The sequence below is a fragment of the Ochotona princeps genome, chromosome 9 (assembly GCF_030435755.1).
Source record: "Ochotona princeps isolate mOchPri1 chromosome 9, mOchPri1.hap1, whole genome shotgun sequence".
NCBI classification, from domain to species: domain Eukaryota; kingdom Metazoa; phylum Chordata; class Mammalia; order Lagomorpha; family Ochotonidae; genus Ochotona; species Ochotona princeps.
This window is the reverse complement of record NC_080840.1, coordinates 49,469,774-49,492,239: the sequence shown is the minus strand read 5'-3', so window position 1 is coordinate 49,492,239 and position 22,466 is coordinate 49,469,774. Positions and strand designations below refer to the sequence as shown.

The window sequence follows — 22,466 nt, the reverse complement described above, 5'->3', positions numbered from 1 at the left end:
TTGTTCCCCCTCTCACTTCACAGAGGGTTGTAAAATTTTAATGATAATTTTTAATTCTTTCTACCTAATATTTCATAGCTTTTCCTTAAAATTTCGTCACGTTTCAATGGAACAGATCAGAAACCCCAGAAATTAACTCATGCATTTATAATCAATTAATCTTTTGAAAACAAGTTAAAATCATTCCCTGAAGAAGACAGTGTCATCAGTAAATGAAATTGAAAATATTGAATCTGTGCATGCAAAAGTGTGACAGAAGATCCCTACCTTACTTACACCCCATACAAAAATCAACACACAGAGGACCAAGGATTTAAACCTAAAACCTGAAGCAGCCAATTTATCATAGGAAAACATAACAGGAAACATTATATACAGTGGCGTAGGCAAAGAATAACACTCCAAGTGTGCAGGCAATAAAAGCAAAGTTAGACAGCAGGGATTGCATGATGCTAAAAAGCTTCTACACAGCAAGGTCACACTCAACAAACTAAAGAGGCAACCAATGGAGTGTTAGAACATGTTTGCAAGTATCCAATTGATAAAGGGCTAACATATTTAAGGAGTTCAGAAAGCTCAGGAACACGAAACAATCCAGTTAGGAAATGTGCTAAAGACACAGACAGACTTTTTCAAAAGAATGAAATACAAAGCATGAAAGATATCCTTAAGACAACTAGCCATCAAGGAAATGCAAATAGAAGCAATGGTGTTTTACCTTACCCCAGTTGGTTTGGCTATCATCCAAAAATCCAAATCATGGTAAGTGCAAGGGATACAGGAAAAACTCTACCTTAACCCACAGTCAGACTGTAACTAGCGCAACCATTATGGAACACTGAATGGTGATTCCTCACAAATATGAAGACAGATAGAATTTATGACCCAGTCATCCTATTCCTGGGAACTTACTTATGAAATGATATCAGCATAAAGAGGTATCTGCACCCTTATGTTTATAGCACCTAACTCACAATAGTTTATGTATGGAATATATAAGCAGCAATTGAGAAGAAAACATGATATTTATGAACCATGGATTATTACTGAGCCATAAAAAAATAATGACAATTTGTATTTTGCAACCAATGGACACAATTGGAAAGCACCATGTTCATTGAAATAAACCAGTTTGGACCTGACACAGTAGCCTAGTGGCTAAAGTCCTTGCATTGCATGTGCCAGGATCCCATATGGGTGCCAGTTCTAAGCTCGATTCCCATTCAGTTCCCTGCTTGTGACCTGGAAAAAGTCAAGGTTGGCCCAAATCCTTGGGACAATGCTTCCATGTGGGAGAAGCTCCAGGTTCTTGGCTTTGGATTGGCTCAGTTCTAGCTGTTGTGGCCATTTTGGGAGTGAATTGTGGGATGGAAGATCTTCCTCTCTGTCTCTCCTCTCTCTATATATGACTTTCCAATAAAATAGATAAATCTTCAAAGAAAACAAACCAATTCATAAAGACAATTATCATCTGTTTTCTCTGTTTCGTGGCAACTAATATAACAGAACTCTTAGAGATGTGTAATGCGTATGAGTGAAATTGACATCTTAAGATTTTTATTGTTTATAGTCTTTGTCCATATTCCTAAGGAACATTGGTCGTGTTTTTTTTCTATTTCTATTTGGATATACCACTTTAAGCTAAATATAACGCTTTAACTCATGGTAAAGGCTCAATTGTATTGAATCTGTTATGGCAGGAATCAGAATAGTTTCCAGGAAAAATTAAAAATCATGTCTAGTTGACCTTCAAGCCCCAGACTGTCCATATTTTCAAATCATATGCTCATTCTAGAAATTTAATGCTACAGATACTAGTATATATAATTTTCCTGTTTCTGCTTCTGAACTGGTTTGGCTTTTTGTACACAATTCTGCTTTCATATCGTTTAGATAATCAAGGAACCATTTACCAAGATCCCGAGCTGCCAATAGTTCTACCTAATGACAACTGAAAGGGACCTAAAATTAGATGTTTACAAAGTGCTTTTAACAGAATAGTTAAATTTCAACGTTAGTAAAATGTTAAATACATCAGGCTGTTTTTTTTTTTTTTTTCTTGCTGGGACTTTCATTTGCTGATATAAGTAAAAAAAAATGTTTGCATCCTCTCCTGCCCTACATTCTTCCAACAATTACCATTTTTTCCCATGAAATCTATTTTATATGAAGTAGATGACTTCTGCATGTAACAAAGTTGGAACAACTAGGTGCTGCATAAAAGTGTTAAAGATTCAGATCTATGCTTCTGTATCCAGCATCTCTGGTCACTGCATTTAGTTCAATCCTCAGTGAATGAAGTAAATATCTTTTCATCTCTTCTCAGGCAAATAATTGTTTATTTGATCAACAAGGTGTTGAGACAAGTTTGTAGCTGAGAAAAAAAAATTGTCTTATCAACAATGCTCAAAAGGCTTTCAATGGAATCTGTGTTCAGAAGCGAGTATACCTGATCAGTAAAGTTGTTAGGATTCAGATATACCTGTTGAGTGAACTATGATTTCAGGTCTTTATAAGCATCAGTGTCATATAAGCTTAAATAGAGAACATATCTACTACAAAAATTACTAGTAGTTAAAATCTGAAACATGTTTAGTAATTAATCAGGACCAGCATTTTGACTGTAGGTTTGCAGACATACTAGAAACAACAAAATTAGTTTCATTGATGGTTTGCGTTGAGTAATTCAGTGTCTATTAGATGCTGGAAGACTTCATCGTTAGCTATAGGTTAAAATGACTACCAGACTGAAAAGATAGTTTTACACAACAAGAGTCAATTAAAAACACGTACATTCTCTCTACAAAAGATCAAATTTTGCAGAAAGTACATGAGGATAAACCTTTGGTTTTTTAAAGTTATTTCTAAATGAAAACATTTATTTCTAAATCATTCACTCAGCATCCCCCTATTCTGTCACGTAGCACTATGTGAATGGTTTCGGAATGAGTGGATGAAGGTAAAGTACATAAAAGTGGATCTGACATGCTCTGGCACGGTATACAAAAACTAAACCAGTCCAGAAGCAGAATCAGGAAAAGGATATATCTTAAAATCTTTCGTGTAAAATTTCTAAGAAGAGCATTTGATTTGAAAATTTGGATAGTTCAGGGCTTGCCATTCAACTAGACATGCTTTCTTATTTTTCCTGGAAATTATTCTGATTCCCTCAATAATAGGAGAAATACAACTGAGATTGTTTAAACTAGTGAAACCACTCTTTCAATAAAGAACACATGGAAAACAAATTCATGGATGGGATCATGATGGGTGAACATATAGATTTTCCTTCTCTTAGCATCTGGGTATCCTCAGAAGCCCAAAGAGAATGTGCTTTAGAAATAATTTAGAAGCATGGTTTCTAGATAGTTACTCATAGACAACATCAATACATGTTCCAGAAAGTATGTGTTATAACTTACTCAACACTCATGGATGAATTGATGCTCTAGGCTAGGTATAATGCTAATTATCAATGAGAAACAAAAATCATATTTTGGGGACTGTATTTCTAATCTCTAGGCAGCTGCTTCATTCCATACTTCATTGTAGTAACACAATTTTCATGATAATGTGAAAATATATTCTGTCATTCAGATGCTCTTGTGAGGCTTAGTGAAAGAGAGAATTCTGGAAAATTAGAATGAGACAAATTTAAATGCACTAGGTAAGACTCAATTATAAGAATGGGAATTTATTACGGTTGTGGCATATAGAAAATATTATGAAAGCCGTTTTTATTTAAGAAATGGTATCGTGCATGATAATTCAGTGGATTAAGTACCTCCAGGTTGGATCTGTTTGCCTTTGAAAGAAGCACCAGCCCAGACAGGACCAGGGAAGCAGAGAGCAGCTGTAGTCGCAGCAACAAGAAGATACAGTGCTTTGAGTGCTAAAAACTGTGTATTCTAGACTTCCCCGTTGGGAAACAACTTCACTCTGGTATGTGTGTGTGTATTTTGTTTCTCTACTCATTTCTACTTTCTTTTATTCTTTGGAGTCCTACTTAAATTCATTTCTCACTTTGGAATCTCTTGTTTGTTATTCTTATGGTCATTCAACAAACATTTATGCGGATTATTCTGCTAGCTACTAGGACTATAAAATACAAGTGAAAAAGCACAGAATTTCCCATAATACAATGAGCTTTCAAAATTATAACATGACCAGAGACTCAATGATTACAAACACAGTGTGTTCATCTCCCAGGAATGTTATATAGTCTGTGCTAGAGCAATAATGCTCTCAGTGATATTCCTATGCAGTCCTTTCACAACATTGTGTTTACCAGTAAATAAGCATAATTAATATATACTATATAACCCAATATACCTATATATTTGTTTATATGAGGGGGCTTTGAGGCATTAGCAGGGAAATGTATTTAAAAGATGTTTATGTTGGTGCAAGAGAATCCTGAAGCCTATGCACAATTCTTTCATAATTCACATTTTCCATGAACTTTTACAATATTTAGCATATACATATGTTTAAAAATAAGTTTGTATCAAAACAAATTCATCTTTTAATGCAGATTTCTACAAACTTTTCAAAATACTCTTGTATTATACAAACATCTTTTGATAGCTAATGTATCATAAGATATATTATGGCACACACACAGGCTTGGCCCAAAATTATTGCTATATTTGGATCATACTGATAGCCCAAGTGTCCGACAAATGAGAGGCTGTTGTTTAATAGTCTGGTGTGCTGTTACAAAAATATTTCCAACCTATGCAAATTTTTAAAGGAAGGTTCCAGAAGACTTCCTAATATGTGTTTCTTTTTGTCAGGAGCAAAAAGTATAGGTAGTCATATTTCTTTGTTTTTACATGGACACTTTGGTATCTTGTGTAAAAATCTAAAGAACCCAAGCAACTGTGTCTGTTGGGTAACAAAGAAAATCATTATGAATAAACCTCAACAGAGATAATGAAAGGGACATTTCCATTGTGTGTATTTTTCTGGTTTTGAACTAAGAAACTACATCACCTAATTAATTAAACTAATTGCCTAAAAAAACTGTCAGTCCTGGATTTTTTGGTGGGAATGACACGGGGGTGGGGGGGAGGATGTCTCCTAATACACACAGCCATTTGTGTGAAGAGCTGCAGCTGTGGAGAGGGAGAGCCATGTGAGTAGTGCTGTTTATGGTCAAGTGCCAGAATGGTGGGGCCTGGAGAGCCCACCAGGCTCTGAGGAAATGGCAAGGCGGGCTCTGTAAGTGGCAGTAGTGGGCACTACAGGTGAATCTGGCAGCGTGTGTGTCCTAAGGCTGTCAGATGACAGGTTGTCATATCTGAGTTTCATCCTCAAGGCTATGGGTGTCATTGAAGAATGATGCAATAGGAAGGGAGAGATGAGATTTTCACTTTGAAATTGTCTCCCTGTGAGCAAAGACATGCAGGACAGACAGATCAGAATCAGAGGTTGAAGAGCAATTTAGAAAGTTATTGACCATCCTGCAGGTGACTATCTGAGGCAAGGCAGGGTCTGTGAGGCTGGAGAGGTAGGACTTGGAGGACCACACTGCTGGATGCTGGCTGTAAGTCTACTTTCCTCACTTGTTGTGTGAGGTATATTTTGTTCTTATGCTCATACTCTCTACAGCCTTATAATTATTGCTTATTGTTGGTTTTATTACTGTTGCTATTGTTGTTACTACTGTTACTTTGTATTCTGTGCTTATCTTCACTTTGGAGGGATCCCTGCTATAGGATTGGAATGTGATTGGGGGCCACATCAATCTTTTCATGCTGGCACTCCTTGTCTGGCTCCAGCTAAGGGCTCAGGAATGAAGGGGACTCACCGTGATATGCACCACAGCCATAGCGGGGCTGGCAGCAGCTGGAGTTCTGTACTGGAGCACAGGACTAGGGGCATAGTGTGCCACAACTCCATGTGATTTTTCAAATGTAACCCTGCCCATTACCGCCTTTTCTGAGATCTGTTATTTTTGTTTGTTTCCATCAAGCTTGTATGCAATCCCAGAGGAATGTTTATGGCCAGAGATTCCTGTTTCCCAGGTCCAAGTTCTACTCTTAAGGATAAGACAGTTGTTCAGTTCACCAGTAGAGCTAGTTCATGAATAAGTCTTCCAAATACTCTCTATTCTGACGATAGCAAACATAACCACATAAAACACAAGAAACCCATATCAAATCAACCATAACAACAAAATACACAGTATTATTTCACCTGCACTTTTTAATTTTGTGGGTTCAGTTATTTGTGATCAAACTCCTTGGAAAATATAAAGTGGAAAATTCCAGGAATTAAAAAATGTGAGTTTTAAATTGCATGTGTTTCTGAAAAACAGTTAAATGAAATCTGGAGCTGCTTTGTTCCGTCTCAGCAGGGGATAAATTGTCTCTTACCTGGTGTATCCATGCAGTGTGGGCTATCCACTCATTAGTTAGCTGTTGCCCTCTGGGTTAGCATCTTAACAGAAGGGTTGGAATGACCAAACTGTAAGATAATGTTGGCAATTTGGATGAACCAAAGAGGAACTATAAATTATTCCATTGAAGTAGAAAAGAGAAAATTCTTGAGAAAAAGAATAAAACATTTTCCGAGGTTGGTTAAACCTGCAGGTCTTGTTAGTTTCTTACTGTACTTAATTTGTAAATTAAATATTATTGTAAATTAAACATTATCATATTTTCTCTGTGTAAGTAAAACATATTATAGGCAGATTCAGTACCACCCAAGGTTTCAGCCATTCATTCACTGAGGGCCTTATAATATATCCTTGCACATAATGGGAAACTATTGCAATTTCATAGTTGTGAAACAATTTCAATACATTTTTAATTTTAACGATAAGGGGCAATATGGGAGCTAGACATTTGTTCTAACAGTTAAAGATGTTGGTTATGTTACCTACATCCTGCATTACAGTATCTGGGTTTAATATTCTGCTATGATCCCAACTCTTAATTCCTATCTGTGCAGAGCTGTAAGAAGTGGTGACAGCTCCAAGAGTTGGATTTCTGTCACACAAAGGCCTCCATGGAACCACCAGCTCCTTCACAAGGCTAGCCCATTGCAATTCCTTGTGGGTACTAAGATGAGTCAATGAATGAGAGCTGGCGGTCATATTCCCCCTCTCTCTTCTGCAGTGACTCTGTGTTTTTGTTTCCCACATAAAAACAAATAAAAATGCAGAGCATTGAAACTACTGTCTTGCAGATGTATTATCCAGAAAATTCAGAGAACTGTGATTCTTCTATTTCCTGAAGGCTGAATAGTAAAGTCAGGACTACAGATACATATGGGCAAGTTTGAGTGCTCAATAAATTGTTATGTCAGGGAATTCATTTGAAGTGACAGATACTTTTAGGTGATAACACATATATGTAAGTGAGACACACATGTGTATGTGTAGAACATGTTTTTTTCATGACACTGCTTGAGAAATGCTTTCATCTTGGTATTCATTAAAGTTGAAGTTACTATGGGGGAAACACATATATTTTTTTATTCCATAGCATTTTGTTGCATTACGAAGACTTGCACATCATACCATAATTACACAAAGCACTATACAATGTACTATAAATAGGCTAAAAGAAAGATTATCTGGGGCCAGCATTATAGCGCAGGTAGATGGGCCACCACCTGCAACACCAATACCGCATATCAATGCAGCTTCCTATCCTGGATGCTGCACCTCTACTTTCAAAAAAAGATTTATTGTATTTTTATTGGAAACTCAGATTACAGAAAGAAAGAGAAAAAGATTTTATTTTCACTGATTCACTCCTCAAGTGACTGCGATGGCCAGGGCCAGAAGCCTCCTCCAGGTTTCCCGAGCAGGTGTAGAGTCCCAAGGCTTTGGGACATCCTCTATTGCTTTCCTAGGTCATAAGTAAGGAGCTGGATCAGAAGTGGAGCAGCTGGGATGTGAACTGGCACCCAAATGGGATCCCTGCATTTGCAAGACGAAGATGTAGCCACTATGCTATCACACTGCTCCACTTCTGATCCAACTCTAGACCAATATGCCAGGACAAGAGTGGATTACAGCCCAAGAGTTGGGGCCCCTGCCATCATGTGGGAGGTCCTGGTGGAGTTTCAGATTCCTGGCTTCAGCCTGGTGCAGGCCAAGTTGTTGTGGTCATTGAGAATGAGTCAGCAGATGGAAGATGTCTCTCTCTCTCTCTCTCTCTCTCTCTCTCTCTCTCTAATTCCTTGCCTCTCTCTATAATTATGCTTTTCAAATAAAAAAATAAGCAAGTATTTTATAAAGACAAGGATGAAATGATCTAGATAACAACTTAATGTCAAAATGTAAATAAGAACTTTAGAAGATAGTACATAGCAGTAGAGTTTTTTTTACTGTAAAATAGACTAATAATGTTCCAAACAAAATTTGCCTCTATACTTTATAAACACATATACTTAACACAGTTTTCAATGTAACTTCTAGATTAAGAAACATCACAGAAAAAGATCTGATAAATGGATGCTAGCAAATAGTGCTTATTATATTTGTAGCTCTAAATAGGATTATAGAAACCTAGAATGGTCATATTTCTTGTTGCATGTCTGAAAGGAAATTCCTTGGCACTGATGTATAATCCTGTTATTTAAATTCAGTGTAAGTATATGCTTTTTTTGCATTAGAATCGTAAACCCCTTTTGCTTATTTTTATTATAACCATCAATTTGCATGGAAAATTGCAACTCAAATTTGCTGCTGAACATCATTTTAGAGCTTGACACATGTAAACTAAATAATTGATATATTGACAAAAGTAGTTAAGACTGCAACACTGGTGGCCCTAAGTTGAATCCTCTCTAATTGTAATCACCTTGTATAGTCCCTCCTACACTGACTTTGGGTTGACAGAGTAACTTGCTATCATCAGTTGGACAACAGCCAGAATAACTTGAAGACAGGCTTGATAAATTCTTGCATGTTGGACCTTCTTCTTTTAGAATGTAACTGTTTTGCTAGAATAAAGTTTGCTAACATTTCTGCAGAGAAAATTCATGCGGTAGAGTATAGAAACCAATAGCCTGTACTACACTTGTGAATGAGTCATCCTTGGCAGTTTCAGTCCTTGAGTGACTCTCACCAGCATTGTATGGAGGAAGAGAATTATGCCACAGAGTCCTACCTCACTTATTTATCTATTGAGCACCATATGACAAAGTGATGTTGTTTTAAATAATTGTATTTAGAGTGATCAGTTACATAGTCATAAATTATGTGCACATAGCAAGGATGTCTCAACAGTCTTTCTAGAAATAATCTCAATATGTTCTTCACTGATGGACACTTTTAATAATCTAGTTGCTTATTTATGTATTTGTTTATTATTGATTGGCAGTTGCTATTATGTCTAACCATTTGAAAAAATTATTGATTTATGTAGAAAATGCTGTACGTTGTTTATATGCAAATACCATTCATTTTGCAAGTGGTTACAATGGCTGGAACTCAACTGACCCAAAGCCAGGTGCCAGAAGCTTCTTTCTGGGTCTCCAGCACAGGTGCAGAGTTCCAAGGTGTAGAGCAGCGATGGGAAGCAAGGCTGCCGGGACTATGACCGGCATTCATAGGGGATCCTGGCGAGTATAAGGTGAGGACTTTAGCCTAGGCTACCACACTGGACCCATACTAGCCACTTCTAAAGCATGATGATACTATCATTCAATGGTGTTTATATAGTGCCTCAAGCTAGAAACTACAGCAACCAAAACTAAGCTGTCTGGATACCAAGAAGAAAATGATGTATCCTGTCATGAAGTATAACTTGTGATAAAATAATTGCTGCTATTTTCACTATCAAAATTTTCTGTTCATTTGTAGCACTGTTTACCAGGTAGGTAGAGAAAGTTTAGACACAACATGCCGCTAAAAGATCCAATGAGATAATAACACAGAAGTCACACTTACAGAGAGAAGTATTTGCACTGCACTGTGGATGACCTCCAGATACTGGAAGTCGACAAGGCAGTCCGTGACTGACACGTAGGTGTAATCGTCCATCATGCCGTGGGCTGTGGGAGGCAGCACTTTTCGGACACAACCAGGCCCATGCTCCCTCCACCATGACCGATGTACAGAGATGTTGAAAGTCATTAGATCAGTATCCTGGGTGGGCGGGAGACAAGAGAGCAAAAGGAGATTATCTTATTACATCACATTTTTTCACAATGAATTTATGAAGATTTCAGAATAAATGGAACTGCTGACATGATTTTGTTTTCATACAGTAAGTTACAAAGTCCAAAATGCTTATATGTATCCCTCATTTAAATTCTTAAAACACAAACTTTAGGATAATGTTGATACTGTAGGTAAGCATACATTAAAAATTCAGAGACAAGATCATTCCTGAATGTTTATTAATAGACTATTTTGTTTGTTTTCAATTTTATTGCATTTTCTTGTTACTGCCTCCCCATTGACATCACTGCCATTGGCTAACTTTCATTGAGTGCTTTATTGCATGTTAGACATTGACACAAGTGAATTTAATATAATATTTACTCTAATGTCCACATAGGTACTATTATTGGCCTTATTTATAAACAGCTAAGTAATTGTCATCCCCAAAGACAATGCTAATCCAGGTGAATTTTATTCTTTTTTTTTTTTTGGTAAGTCTTTTTTTTTTAATTATTTATTATTTAACTTCATTAATTACATTGTATTATGTGACACAGTTACATAGATACTTGGGTTCTCCCCACCCCTCCCCAAACCCTCCCACCATGGTGGATTCCTCCACCTTGTTGCATAACCACAGCTCAAGTTCAGTTGAGATTCCCCCATTGCAAGCGTATACCAAACATAGAGTCCAACATCTTATTGTCCAGTCAAGTTCAACGGCTTCTTAGGTATACCCTCTCTGGTCTGAAGACAGAGCCAGCAGAGTATCATCCCAGTCAATTGAAAGCTCCAACATACCATCAGCAAAAATTTACATCATTATGGAATTAATTGACATAGTAATGAGTAACCAATATGTTAAAGATATTATTCTATACTGTAATAAGGGACTTTGTAACCGTGCTCAGCATTGAGATATGAGATTATCTTATCTAGGTTATATCTTATCAAGATATGAGATTATCCTATTTTATTAGGATTATCTAGGTGGACCCTAAATGCACTCATCTACATTGTCTACAGAAAGAAACACATGAAGATTAGACACATGGAAGGAAAACATAAAGCTCTGTGACCAAACAGGGAGTGAGGTGATGTAAGTCCTGCCAAGGGCTGTTGGTAGACACCAGAAATGGAAGCAGGCCAGAAAGGATCCAGCCCTGAAGTTCCAGAGGGGCAAGATCTTTCCAGATCCTTGAGTTTAGTTCAATGAAACAGATTTCAGATTTCTATCATCTAGAACTGTGAGAGAAATTTCTGTGAGCTAAGCTACCAATCATGCAACAATTCATTCCAGAGACCATAGGAAGTAACAGAGGTGAGTCACTTGCACAGAGGTGTACTTTGCCCAGGGTAGCACAGCTAGCTCATGGTAAAGCAGTCTGCCCTTTGAGCTTCAATGTGATTCTCCCTCACATTACTAGGTGTATCTGTATTCCTCATCCCTTGAAGGGAACGAGACCTTTCCTCCTCACTTATTGCCAGGAAGTGCCACTAACGTCCAACTCAAGGAACGAAGAAAATGATCCCTAATTTTCACATATCAAATGTAAAGTATGTTTTCAAAGTTCCTAATGGAAATGAGAAGAATTTTGATTTTCAAGGGATGTCTTTTAGTACAAATTGAGCATCTCTAATTTGAAAAACTGGAATCATAAAGGCCCTAAAATCCAAAAAATTTTTCAGTGCGGATGTGACACCACAATAAGACAGACTACAGTTAAAACTCATGTGCATTACACATAATGTGTGGCTTTGGTTTCAGGATTCTGTATAAGGTATATATAAAACATAAATGAGCTTCATGTGTAGGCTTGCTTTCCACGCTGATACCTCATTATTTATATGCAAATATTACAAAATCTGAAGTTTAAAATATTTCCAAGAGTTTTCAATGTTTTAGAACACTCACATTCATATATCTGTATCTCATATGGACTACTCAAATTTTCTTTTTGGAGTATCAGCTGTGGAGAACCGAATATATCTTTCTTTGTTATCATAAACATTAGAAAAAATAGATAAGGAATCAAGCTCTTCCAAATAAACTAAATATAACAACTGTACTTGTGTAGCAGAAAGGAAGAGGACTGAGGATGGAGAGGTTAGGTGGACCTTGGGCCTGAGCACTGCACTGTAGGTAGCTGTGAATGTAGGAGCAGTCACGGAGTGCTCTCAGAATTCTCTCTAAGCAGGGTCCATGGAGGTGAGACCCCTATTGCGTCAAATACTACAAAAATTCTTTATAACAAGCACAGAGGTTATCTGTGCAGCCCATTTGATGCTTGCCTGTGAACTCCAAGGTCCCTTTGAGGACAGCTTAGGACATCAGCAGCTTAGGATATTTCTAAGTGCCTAAAACTGAGGACTCTGAAAAGTTGAAAGAAACTTGTGGGAAATGGAAAGCCCTCAAGTTTTTTTTTTATCTTTGATTGGTATGGAAAATAACCTCTGTATAGTTGCCTGCACATGGGCATAGGGCAAACCTGCCCCCTTTACTCTGTTGTACATAGGATAAGGAATTATGACGTTGAACACATGAATGAATGTTAGTGGACAAAGTTGCTACAAGCTTTAAAATATTCTGTTTAAGGACTTCAGAATTCCATTGAAAGTGTGTCTCTGGTTTTATCAATATTAAACCATTTTCCATTTTTTTGTTATTTTCATTGGTTTGCTCTTCAGTTACCTTCACAGTTATGACATTTTATTGCTAATAAAATACTTCAGTTTTTGGTTGTTGGCTTGCGACATGCATCGTTTACGGTTACCCTCTAAAGGGAAAGTATTATAGCAAAATAATTGCTTCACCTGAATTCAGCTTAACACAAGATAATTTACCTGCAGGAAAACATGAGAAATACACACTGATTTCTCCTTTTCTACTCATCAGATTTACTCTCTTAAGGCTAATCTTGATCACTCCAGAAGTATATTATTTCCCAGCTTACCAGGATCCTCTAGGTCCGGATAAGTTAGCAAGACCTGAGACTTTGTAGCAATTTGATTCTCTGAGCAGCTGTTCCCAGTGATCTGCTTTGTTGCAGACTGTAAGCTTATTTCATATGACTTTGACTAAAATTTTTGAGACAAAATAAAATAATTTGTGAATTAATGATATATGTTTGTTAGATTTATAAGACCTCTCATCAGAACTTTCACCTTACTTGAACTATAACATGTTTATAAATTATCGTTCTTTTAATGACTATATTGAAATCTGAGGAAATTAATAGCATAAAATTTCATAAGTGTGTTGTAAAATTTTATACTAAATTTGTGAGCGATTTCTCTTTTGTATTTGATTATACATATTAAAAAAGAAAAATATGTAGCATAATTAATTCTCCTACACAAGGACATTTAACAAAAAATTATTTTAATAAAGAATAGTAAATAAGTAAACAAAGAAGATAACTTATTTTACTGAAGTGTGTAGTTCATCAAAGCCTGGATTTTTGAAATATATGGGAAAATGCTTAGTTATAGATAAACAACGTAATTGTAAAGATAACTTTCAAGTAGCTCAAATGCCATTTCTCTTCTAATTCTTGGAATTGTGATATTGGTGATCATTAAACATATCATAATAAAGAAAATTGACAACTGACATGATTTATGGCTCTGTTATTGTCTTCTTTTTTTTAATTAACTATTTTGCATTATGTGACAGTTTCATAGGCTCTGGGAATCCCCCCACTCCTCCCCTCCCCTCCCCCTTGGTGGATTCCTCCACCTTGATGCAGTATTACAGTTCAAATTCAATCAAGATTCCTTCTTTGCAAACATATACCAAGCATAGAGTCCAGCTACTTATTGTCCAGATGGGTTGAACAGTTTCTTGGGGAGACTATTTCTGGTCTGAAGTTAGAGCTGGTAGAATATCATCCCAGTCAATTAAGAGTCCCAATATAACATCAACAGCAATTTGCAATATTATGGAATTGACATGGTTTTGAGTAACCAGTATGTTAAAAAAAATGCAAGTTCTTAACCACATCCTATGATTAGCTCATTGACATTTCAATTTTAGTATATATATAGGACCGGCTGCTATATACCTTAAAATGGCTATAGGGTACTATTCAGCTGTCTCGTGTCTATTTCATTTTAGTATTTAGCCATTTATTGTGTTGAAATATAATTTTGCTGATCTTGGCAGATTTTAGGATAATCTAGATTGGCTTGTAACTCTAACAAGATATTTGTCGACAATTAAGGTGCAGAACATTTTTTTTGGGGGGGGGGGAGGTGTGCAGGAAAATCCTCAACACCATGGTGAGGAGTGTCTGTTATTGTCTTCTGAAAGAAAGAGAAATGAACAATACATTTATATTCATGAAAGTGTATGAGAAGGACAGCAGAGACTGTCAGTGAAAATATCTTTTTGGTAAAAAGACAATTTTGAACTGCAGACAACGGAGAAGATATATATATATATATATATATATATATATATATATATATATATATATACATATGTGTGTGTAAATATTTCTGTACCCCTACATATTTGTCTATAAGCAGTACATATGTTTGCATATGCATCTGTCCTCCTCTCTTCAAGAGGAAGAACAAACTCTGATCACCCAATAGAGCCTTATGTCCTTACACAGCTGTAGAGAATGCAGCACTGGAATGTATATAGTAAACTTTATTGACTAACCTTTATCTACTATTGGTGGTTCTCCAGCTGGCCAGTTTCACAGCCTTATTTTTTTCATTTTAATTGAATATGACATTTAACCCCAAATTCTGAAATTCATTCCCTGCGCATTTCATGTACAAGGGATTTCAAAAAAACTTTTATTTTCCATACGTAGTTTTTTCTCATAATATACGTCATGGAGAAATTTTTGATGACACTCCTATGCTTGCTAAGTTCTTCTGGCACCAACATGACTGTATTCTCTCATTCCATTTCCACTGACTTTCAGGGGTTTCTTCAAATATAAGAAGTCTGAACATCCATAAACAGCTATTTTTATTTCTCTCTTGTCAGTCTGTCTTGTGAAAGAGTTTTCATCTTGGAATTCATGGGGTTTCAGGGGGAAATGCTGTGTCTGCCATTACCAAGTGAAAACAAGTGAGAATGGAATCAGAAAATTAAACTAAGTGGGAAGGTGCGCAAATAATTAGGGAAGGAGGTTGGCAGAGAGTCGAACCTGTATGGGAAACATAATCTTGCCTTTAAATCAGGATTTTCAGCTGGGCTGGAAATTACATTGACTTAGGAGAAACTAACAGTAACAAAGAATATGCATTTGTTTAACATTGGTTTCCTGAGATGGAACCCTTACGAAGAAATGAAGACCCACATGAACAATTAGACGTTGTGGTAGTAATATAAAGAAATAATTTGATAGAAAGCGTGATGAGGTGATGAATTCCATCAATAGCACCAAAATTATCTTCTAAGGTTAAATTTCACAACTGTGTGTTACAATTGTATCATAAGCTTGAGAATGACTTTGATGTCTTTCTGGCCTAGATTTTAAACATTAAAAAGGGAAAACCTAACACCTCACAAATTTCCTATATTTGAGAATGCAGCATAAAACACAATGTTTGTGTTACAAAATAAATTAGTAAAAAGAAGATAACTTACTTGGACAAATAGTAGGAAATTGTGAAAATACAAGGCAAGTAGCTCAAGCTAGGTTAGCAATGGAACACATGGCTGCAAAGATGACGGGTTAGTGTAACAGTGCTGGCTTGCAAGGTTCCTTTCAATCCTTAACACACTGGCTGAATGGCGTCTGTCATTTGCTATTGCTTTCTGAAAAATTTCTTTCCGCAAGTTTTGCAGAAACTATACACACTTAGCTCTGTGCCACTGATGCTGACCATGAAGCGCAGTCTGCACAGTGAGACATGGTCATTGATTATTCTGATCCTCTATTTCTCATTTTACAACCAGCTACTTGTTGCAGAATCTTCAATAGAAGGGTCTCAGGCCAACAGGTCACCATCAGCAATATCCTTGCCAGAACAGCATGATGTACACTCACAGATATTTACACTCAGGGTATACTGTTGCCATTATTGAATGCACCAATGTGTCTACAAATGCTATTCACAGTACGGAATGCCAAGGTGAGGTTGCCTGTGCCAGATGTGACTACAGCACCCAACCAGCACATGTGAGAGCCAGGAAGGGAGGGGGCAGAACCTGTAGGGGAATTAGGGGTGGCCCCCTTGCTGAACAGCTACTCCCACTGGAGAGTGTGGGCAGGGATGGGGGCAGACCAGACCAGGCAGGGCTACTGCACCTGTGCACCTCATGTGGACCAGATCAGGGAAGAACCAGGCTGGCCGATTGTTCCTACTGGTACAATCTACAATTAGAGTGGGTGAGGGTTGTTGGGGCTCAGCTGCGGCATCGGCTGGCAGAGGCTGGCGCTGGGGGCTGGTTCTGTCAAGTTAAACCACAGAACCACCTGGAGACTACATAATCCGGGGGGGAGTGGCCTGGGAGGGAAACAGTGGGCTCCTGTCTCTTGGGTTACCACCCCCATAGGAGGGCACGAAAGCTAGGGCAGGGGTTGAGGTGGCTAGACAGAGATGCCCAACAACATCTGTGAGGGCTGGGTAGTTGAGCTGGTTAGATGGGACATGGTTCTCATGCCCATCGACATGTATGAGAGCAGAAGGGGATGTGGGATAGACTGGACACACATATTGGCAAACCAGGGCGGGGGCAGGTCTGGTGGGGTTATTGTGGGTCGCTCCAACTGGACGGCAGCCCCCACTGGGTAGAGCCAGTCTGGACTGCGGATACCCATTGGTTCCAATGGAAGGCGGGGCTGAAGACAGAACCAGCCCAGCAACTGCAACCACCAGCTGATCAGGGCGATGGACAGTGACGGGCTCAGTTCTTGCCGGTACATACAGGAGTTTGGTCCAGGAACATCACTGAGAAAGGCTCTGTGGGGATTTCCCCAGTCGAGCTTTGGGACTCAGAACACTAACCATCAGTTGACGGAGGACAGAGCAGGTCGATCAACCACCTCAGCTATGTGTTGGCAATGTAAGTACTGGGCATATGGAGACTCTATAATGGACTATGTCAATCAGTGGATTTTCCAGAGACCGCGTTGTGCTTGGAGTGGTGAGAATGGCAGTAATTCAGATCCTTGAAATGTCAGAAACACTCTACCAGCTCTACCTTCAGACCAGAGAGGGTCTCCCCAAGGAAATGATGAACTTATCTGGACAATAACATGCTGGACTTTATGCCTGCTAGATGCTTCCAATGAAAGAATCTCAGCTGAATTTGAACTGTGGTAACGCAATGTGGTGGAGGAGTCCACCATGGGGGGTGCTGGGGGGTTTGGGGAGGGGTGGGGGAATCCCACTGCCTATTAAACTGTGTCACATAATACAATGTAACCAATTAAAAAAAGTATATTAAAAAAATAAGCATATAGGCCTGGCTCAATGGCCTAGTGGCTAACGTCCTCATCTTGAATGCACCAGGATCCCAGCAGTCCCGCTTCCCATCCAGCTCCCTGCTTGTGAACTGGGAAAGCAGTTGAGGACAGCACTAAGCCTTGGGACCCTGCACTCACATGGAAGATCTGTAACAAGCTCAGGGTTCCTGGTTTCACAATGGCTCAGCTCCAGCCTTTGTGGCCGCTTGGGGAGTGAATCATTGGACTGAAGATCTTTTTCTCGGTCTTTCCTCCTCTCGTATATCTGACTTTCCAATAAAAATAAATAAACCTTAAAAAATAAGCATACATTCTATTTATATTCTGTGGATGTTATAAAGACCTATAGTTTATTTGCTTATCAGGCCACTCAGCAACTGTCTTCTCTCTATGTTAATTAATAATTATCTGATGATAGTAGTATGTTTTTACGCTAACAAAGACTTTGAGACAATAGCACTGTGCTACCTCTGTGTTGGATCCTGGTATTAATGTGTTGTATTTATAGCTTGAGGTATTTATAAATAATACATGGAAATACATATATGTGCACATTTTACTTAATTTATATAACATAATTCTATTTCTATTTGTTTTAAATTTTTCATCTGGGAAGAATATATGTGCTTATTTTTTTTTTTAAGATTTTATTATTATTGGAAAGCCGGATATACAGAGAGGAGGAGAGACAGAGAGGAAGATCTTCCATCCAATGTTTCACTCCCCAAGTGAGCCGCAACGGGCCGGTGCGCGCCAATCCGAAGCCGGGAACCAGGAACCTCCTCCAGGTCTCCCACGCGGGTGCAGGTTCCAAAGCTTTGGGCCGTCCTCGACTGCTTTTCCAGTCCACAAGCAGGGAGCTGGATGGGAAGTGGAGCTGCCGGAATTAGAACCGGTGCCCATATGGGATCCCGGGGCTTTCAAGGCGAGGACTTCAGCCGCTAGGCCACACTGCGGGCCCTATATGTGCTTATTTTTAAGTTTATGTAGAAAATACTGGCTTATTTGGGAGAAAACAAAAACTTTTTAACATGAGCTAATTTCTCAAAGCAGCCACAAAACAAAAGGAAAAGCCAGTTGATCCTTTAAGATGCTCCTTTATCAAAGGAAGCCGGATAAATAGAAGCATAGATTTGACCCATGGATGTAGGTCCTGGAGTAGTTTAAATTTCTCTGCACAAGACAGTTCTGTCTTTATTGCCTCTTTTGCTATGAAGTCTGTGAAGAGGTCTGATTTGTTGTCACTTTGAGAGTGGCGAAAACGTCTCTGGCAGGTTCAGCGTTCTCACTGCCAATCTGCAGTTGTTGAGTGGCCATTTTGCAGGACTTGGTGGAGGCAGCTTGTGGGATCTGGAATTTCAGATATTGACTCAAATACAACCAACTCCTGGGCAAGCTTTCTCTGTAGTACTGGGATATGTGCTAGCTCATTCTTGTTGCCTGACTCATTATGGCTTTTAGGATACCATACAAATTGTGGGGTGTATGTATATGTGTAGGTGTATGTAGTTGTCATTTTCTTTGGAGACCAGCTGAGGCTAAATTTTTCCCATTGTGGACAACATGTTTTTGACAGCATTGATTTTCTTCATGATTCAATGAATCTTCTCATTTGACTAAATGTCATTTTATCGAGTTTAGAAATTATTCACATCAAAATTAGCTCTTGATCTAAATAACACTAAGTGATTCTAGGCAAAATGTTCATGAGTGTATAAAAAGCAACTGCCGCAAAATCATTACCTAAATAAAATAGTTTTATTTTACTCTTGTTACTATTTAATTGTTTTGGGTAGAATGACACTATGGGTTCTTTTATTTTTAAATGTTATCAGTAAAAGGGATATCTGTGTATCAGCAAGAGGGATATCTTTTCCATTTATTTCCTAGATCGCAAACACTTCTAAATCATTAACTAGCTCATATTAGAAAGCAGATGATTTTCTTATTATTAGCTATGAGTAATTCTATAGTTTTTAATTTTCCTCAATGAAATGGAACATTTTGCCTCATGTTTTAATTTGGTTTGAACTTTTCTAAATGATATATGAAGTCTTTCAATTCATGTATCATGGGAAATTCCATGATACATGGTCCATTTACGCTCTTTCTCTTTACAGGTGATATGTAGTTCTACACACAAAACATCTGTTTCCCTCTCAAAGCATACTTAGCTAACCTAAGCTAATAGAAGCAATGGGATAAATACACATCTTATTAGCCAAAATGAAAAAAATCCTCATCTTTCGCAGATCCGTCTCTATGTACACTACAACCTTTGCAGTAATGTTAGCATTACCTACAGGTGGAGATAATGCTAGTATTATCTACATTATCTTGCCAGGTGAAATCTTCCAGGGATGCTGGTTAGATTATTACGGCTACATCTTTTACAATGTCATGAGTGACAACAGTAAGAGGGAAAAGTGCCTCTGTATTTTCACCATTTTTTTCCTTTATCTAAACATGCAGTCTTCCAAAAGTATAGGTTGCCTCCTTATGAATATAACAGTTTTACTAAAATTTGTGAAAAAAATCTTATTATTTTGCATGATTGCTGACAGTAAAAGCATAAATGTTCTCCCATTTCTTGAACAGAAAGTCATGTGCAGTCATTTTTCAGTATTCATAATAATAAAAAATTAATTATTTCCTGCCACTCTATATTGTAAAATTACATAGTCTATATAACTTAAAACAGATTTCAGAATGGAGAACAAAGGCATTTAGAACTGACTTGCAGTCATTTGTGTGGAAAGTGGTTCATACAGGCTGGAAGAGTGTACAGATTGTTGCTTTGAGCATCCTCTAAATCACTAAGAAGTCTCAGTGGCATGTGGTCAACAAGGATTTCATTGTGCACTAAGAGGCATGGTGTAGGAGCCAAAACTTGGTTATGTGGCACATGCTCCTGTCAGTAACTCCTGTGTGTCGTGGGTGTCAAGTTTTTTTTCCCTCTCTTTCTTTTTTTAGAATAAGACACTCATTTTTGAGGAGTTTTGGTACTTTAAAAATTGATCAGAAACTTCCAAGAGAAAACTTTTCTGCTCCATTGTACCACTAAAACTCTAATTTTTTTCCATGGCTATCTTCTCCTCCGTAAAGGGCAATGTTTCTAAAGGTGACATTTGGCGGAAGGTGCACTCATAGCTCTGGTGAATGGGGCTTGATGAGCTGTCTGGCATCCTATTCATCTTAACCTCAGGAAGGGAAAGAATCTCGATTGGTATAGCAGGCGTTTGGCTGATTTTTAAAATTTTGAATCAAAGGAGAATGGAAATAGCAGAAATTTAGTTCTCTGTGTATCCTTGAGGAACTTAATTTTTACTTACCCGCTTGATATTCTCTAACTTCAGATCAAGTGCCAAGTAGAAGTTTTATGATACTTTAGGCTAGTTCCATAAAGACTCAATTTCAATTTAAAAGTCCAGAGAGTTTTCTGACATTTTAGAACTGAGACCATCTTTGGCAAAGGATTACATGATACAGTATATCTGTCTCTATTTGGGGAAAGTTATTCAGCTTTTATGTGATTCTGACAGGGATATTTTACTTGAGGACAGAATAGATCATGAACAAATAACTGCAAATGTCGCATGAGCATGGTATGCACTTAGTAAGGGCAGAAATCCTTCCAGCTCCCTACATCCCATGATTCTATACCATCTCAAGGACACATGCACGCTATTACATGGTCTGCAGTAATAATTTTTGAGGAAAATGTAGTTTCAGATGCATATTATGTTTAAAACACATTTAACTGAAGAAGTGCAGTTATGTTAAGGGAGCCGAAAACATGCCAACCCCTTACCAGTGAACAAGATAACTCGAGGAAAGAACAATTTCTATTTTCTCAATTCCCACCCTTTGTCCAGGAAAGAAATAGTGGCCTCCTGAGTCATACAGGAAATGGTACCATTTTTTTTGTTAATCCAGATAACTTGATGATTTGTGCTACAATTGGCTTTGGGCAATGGTATATTAAGACAAAAAAAAAAAAAAAGGAAAAGGAAAATTAATTCTACCATTGTAAGGGAATGATTCATTGCCTGGGCCCAGGATAGAATATAAAGTTATGGGGACATTCAGTAAGCTTGAAAACCCATGGTCATATATACACATTATATACAATTAGCAAAAGACAGAATTCAAATTACATGATCATAATTCTGTTAAGCATTTTTGAAGCAATGTAATGATTCAGGGTACTCTTTGGTCATTTATTTTACTCTAAGCCATGAATACTGCTCTCAAATTCAGATGGGTTATAATAGAATGTACCACACACGATACATATTTATTTATTAACATTTAAAATATAAAGGCCTTGCTATAATTTAATACAAATGCCTAAATGTTCTAGAGTGATTATCTCATGATTAAATGCAAGAAATTGCTATTGAAGACATTCTGGGCCACTTACAAAATTATTTTCAATGTTAAAAAGCAATAGTTATACTTTGGGATGTAGGTATCACAGCTTCTTATTTGATAAATGCTCAATTTGATCATAATTACTGCTTACATGAGGGCTTTTATTTAGCATCTGTATCTGTACCATGCTAGTGTTGTCACTGGGTCAGTTCTTGTGAGATAAGTGTATGTAGAAAATTTTTAACATATTGGTTACTCATTACTATGCCAACTAATTCCATAATGATGTAAGATTTTGCTGATGGTATATGGGAAAGGTCTCCCTAAGAAGCCGTTGAACTAGGCTGGACAGCAAGATGCTGGACTCTGTGTTTGGTATATGCTTGCAGTGAGGGAATCTCAACTGAGCTTGAACTGTGGTTATGTAACAAGGTGGAGTACCCCAACATGGAGGGAGAGTGTGGGGAGGGGTGGGGGTATCCCAGTAGCTATGAAACTGTGTCACATAATACAATGTAATAAAATAAAAT

General features: G+C 37.7%; 1 protein-coding gene across 1 annotated transcript in view; it reads right to left on the bottom strand.

Annotated features, from left to right (window-relative positions):
- The window catches only part of LOC101528881 (sodium/potassium transporting ATPase interacting 3), a 198,371-nt gene that overhangs the window by 136,872 nt on the left and 39,033 nt on the right, over nt 1-22,466 (bottom strand). The window contains exon 2 of the mRNA XM_058668666.1: nt 9,911-10,108. Within this exon, the coding sequence (XP_058524649.1) occupies nt 9,911-10,096 (186 nt within the window). The 5' untranslated portion in view covers nt 10,097-10,108. The remainder of the gene's footprint in view (nt 1-9,910; nt 10,109-22,466) is intronic.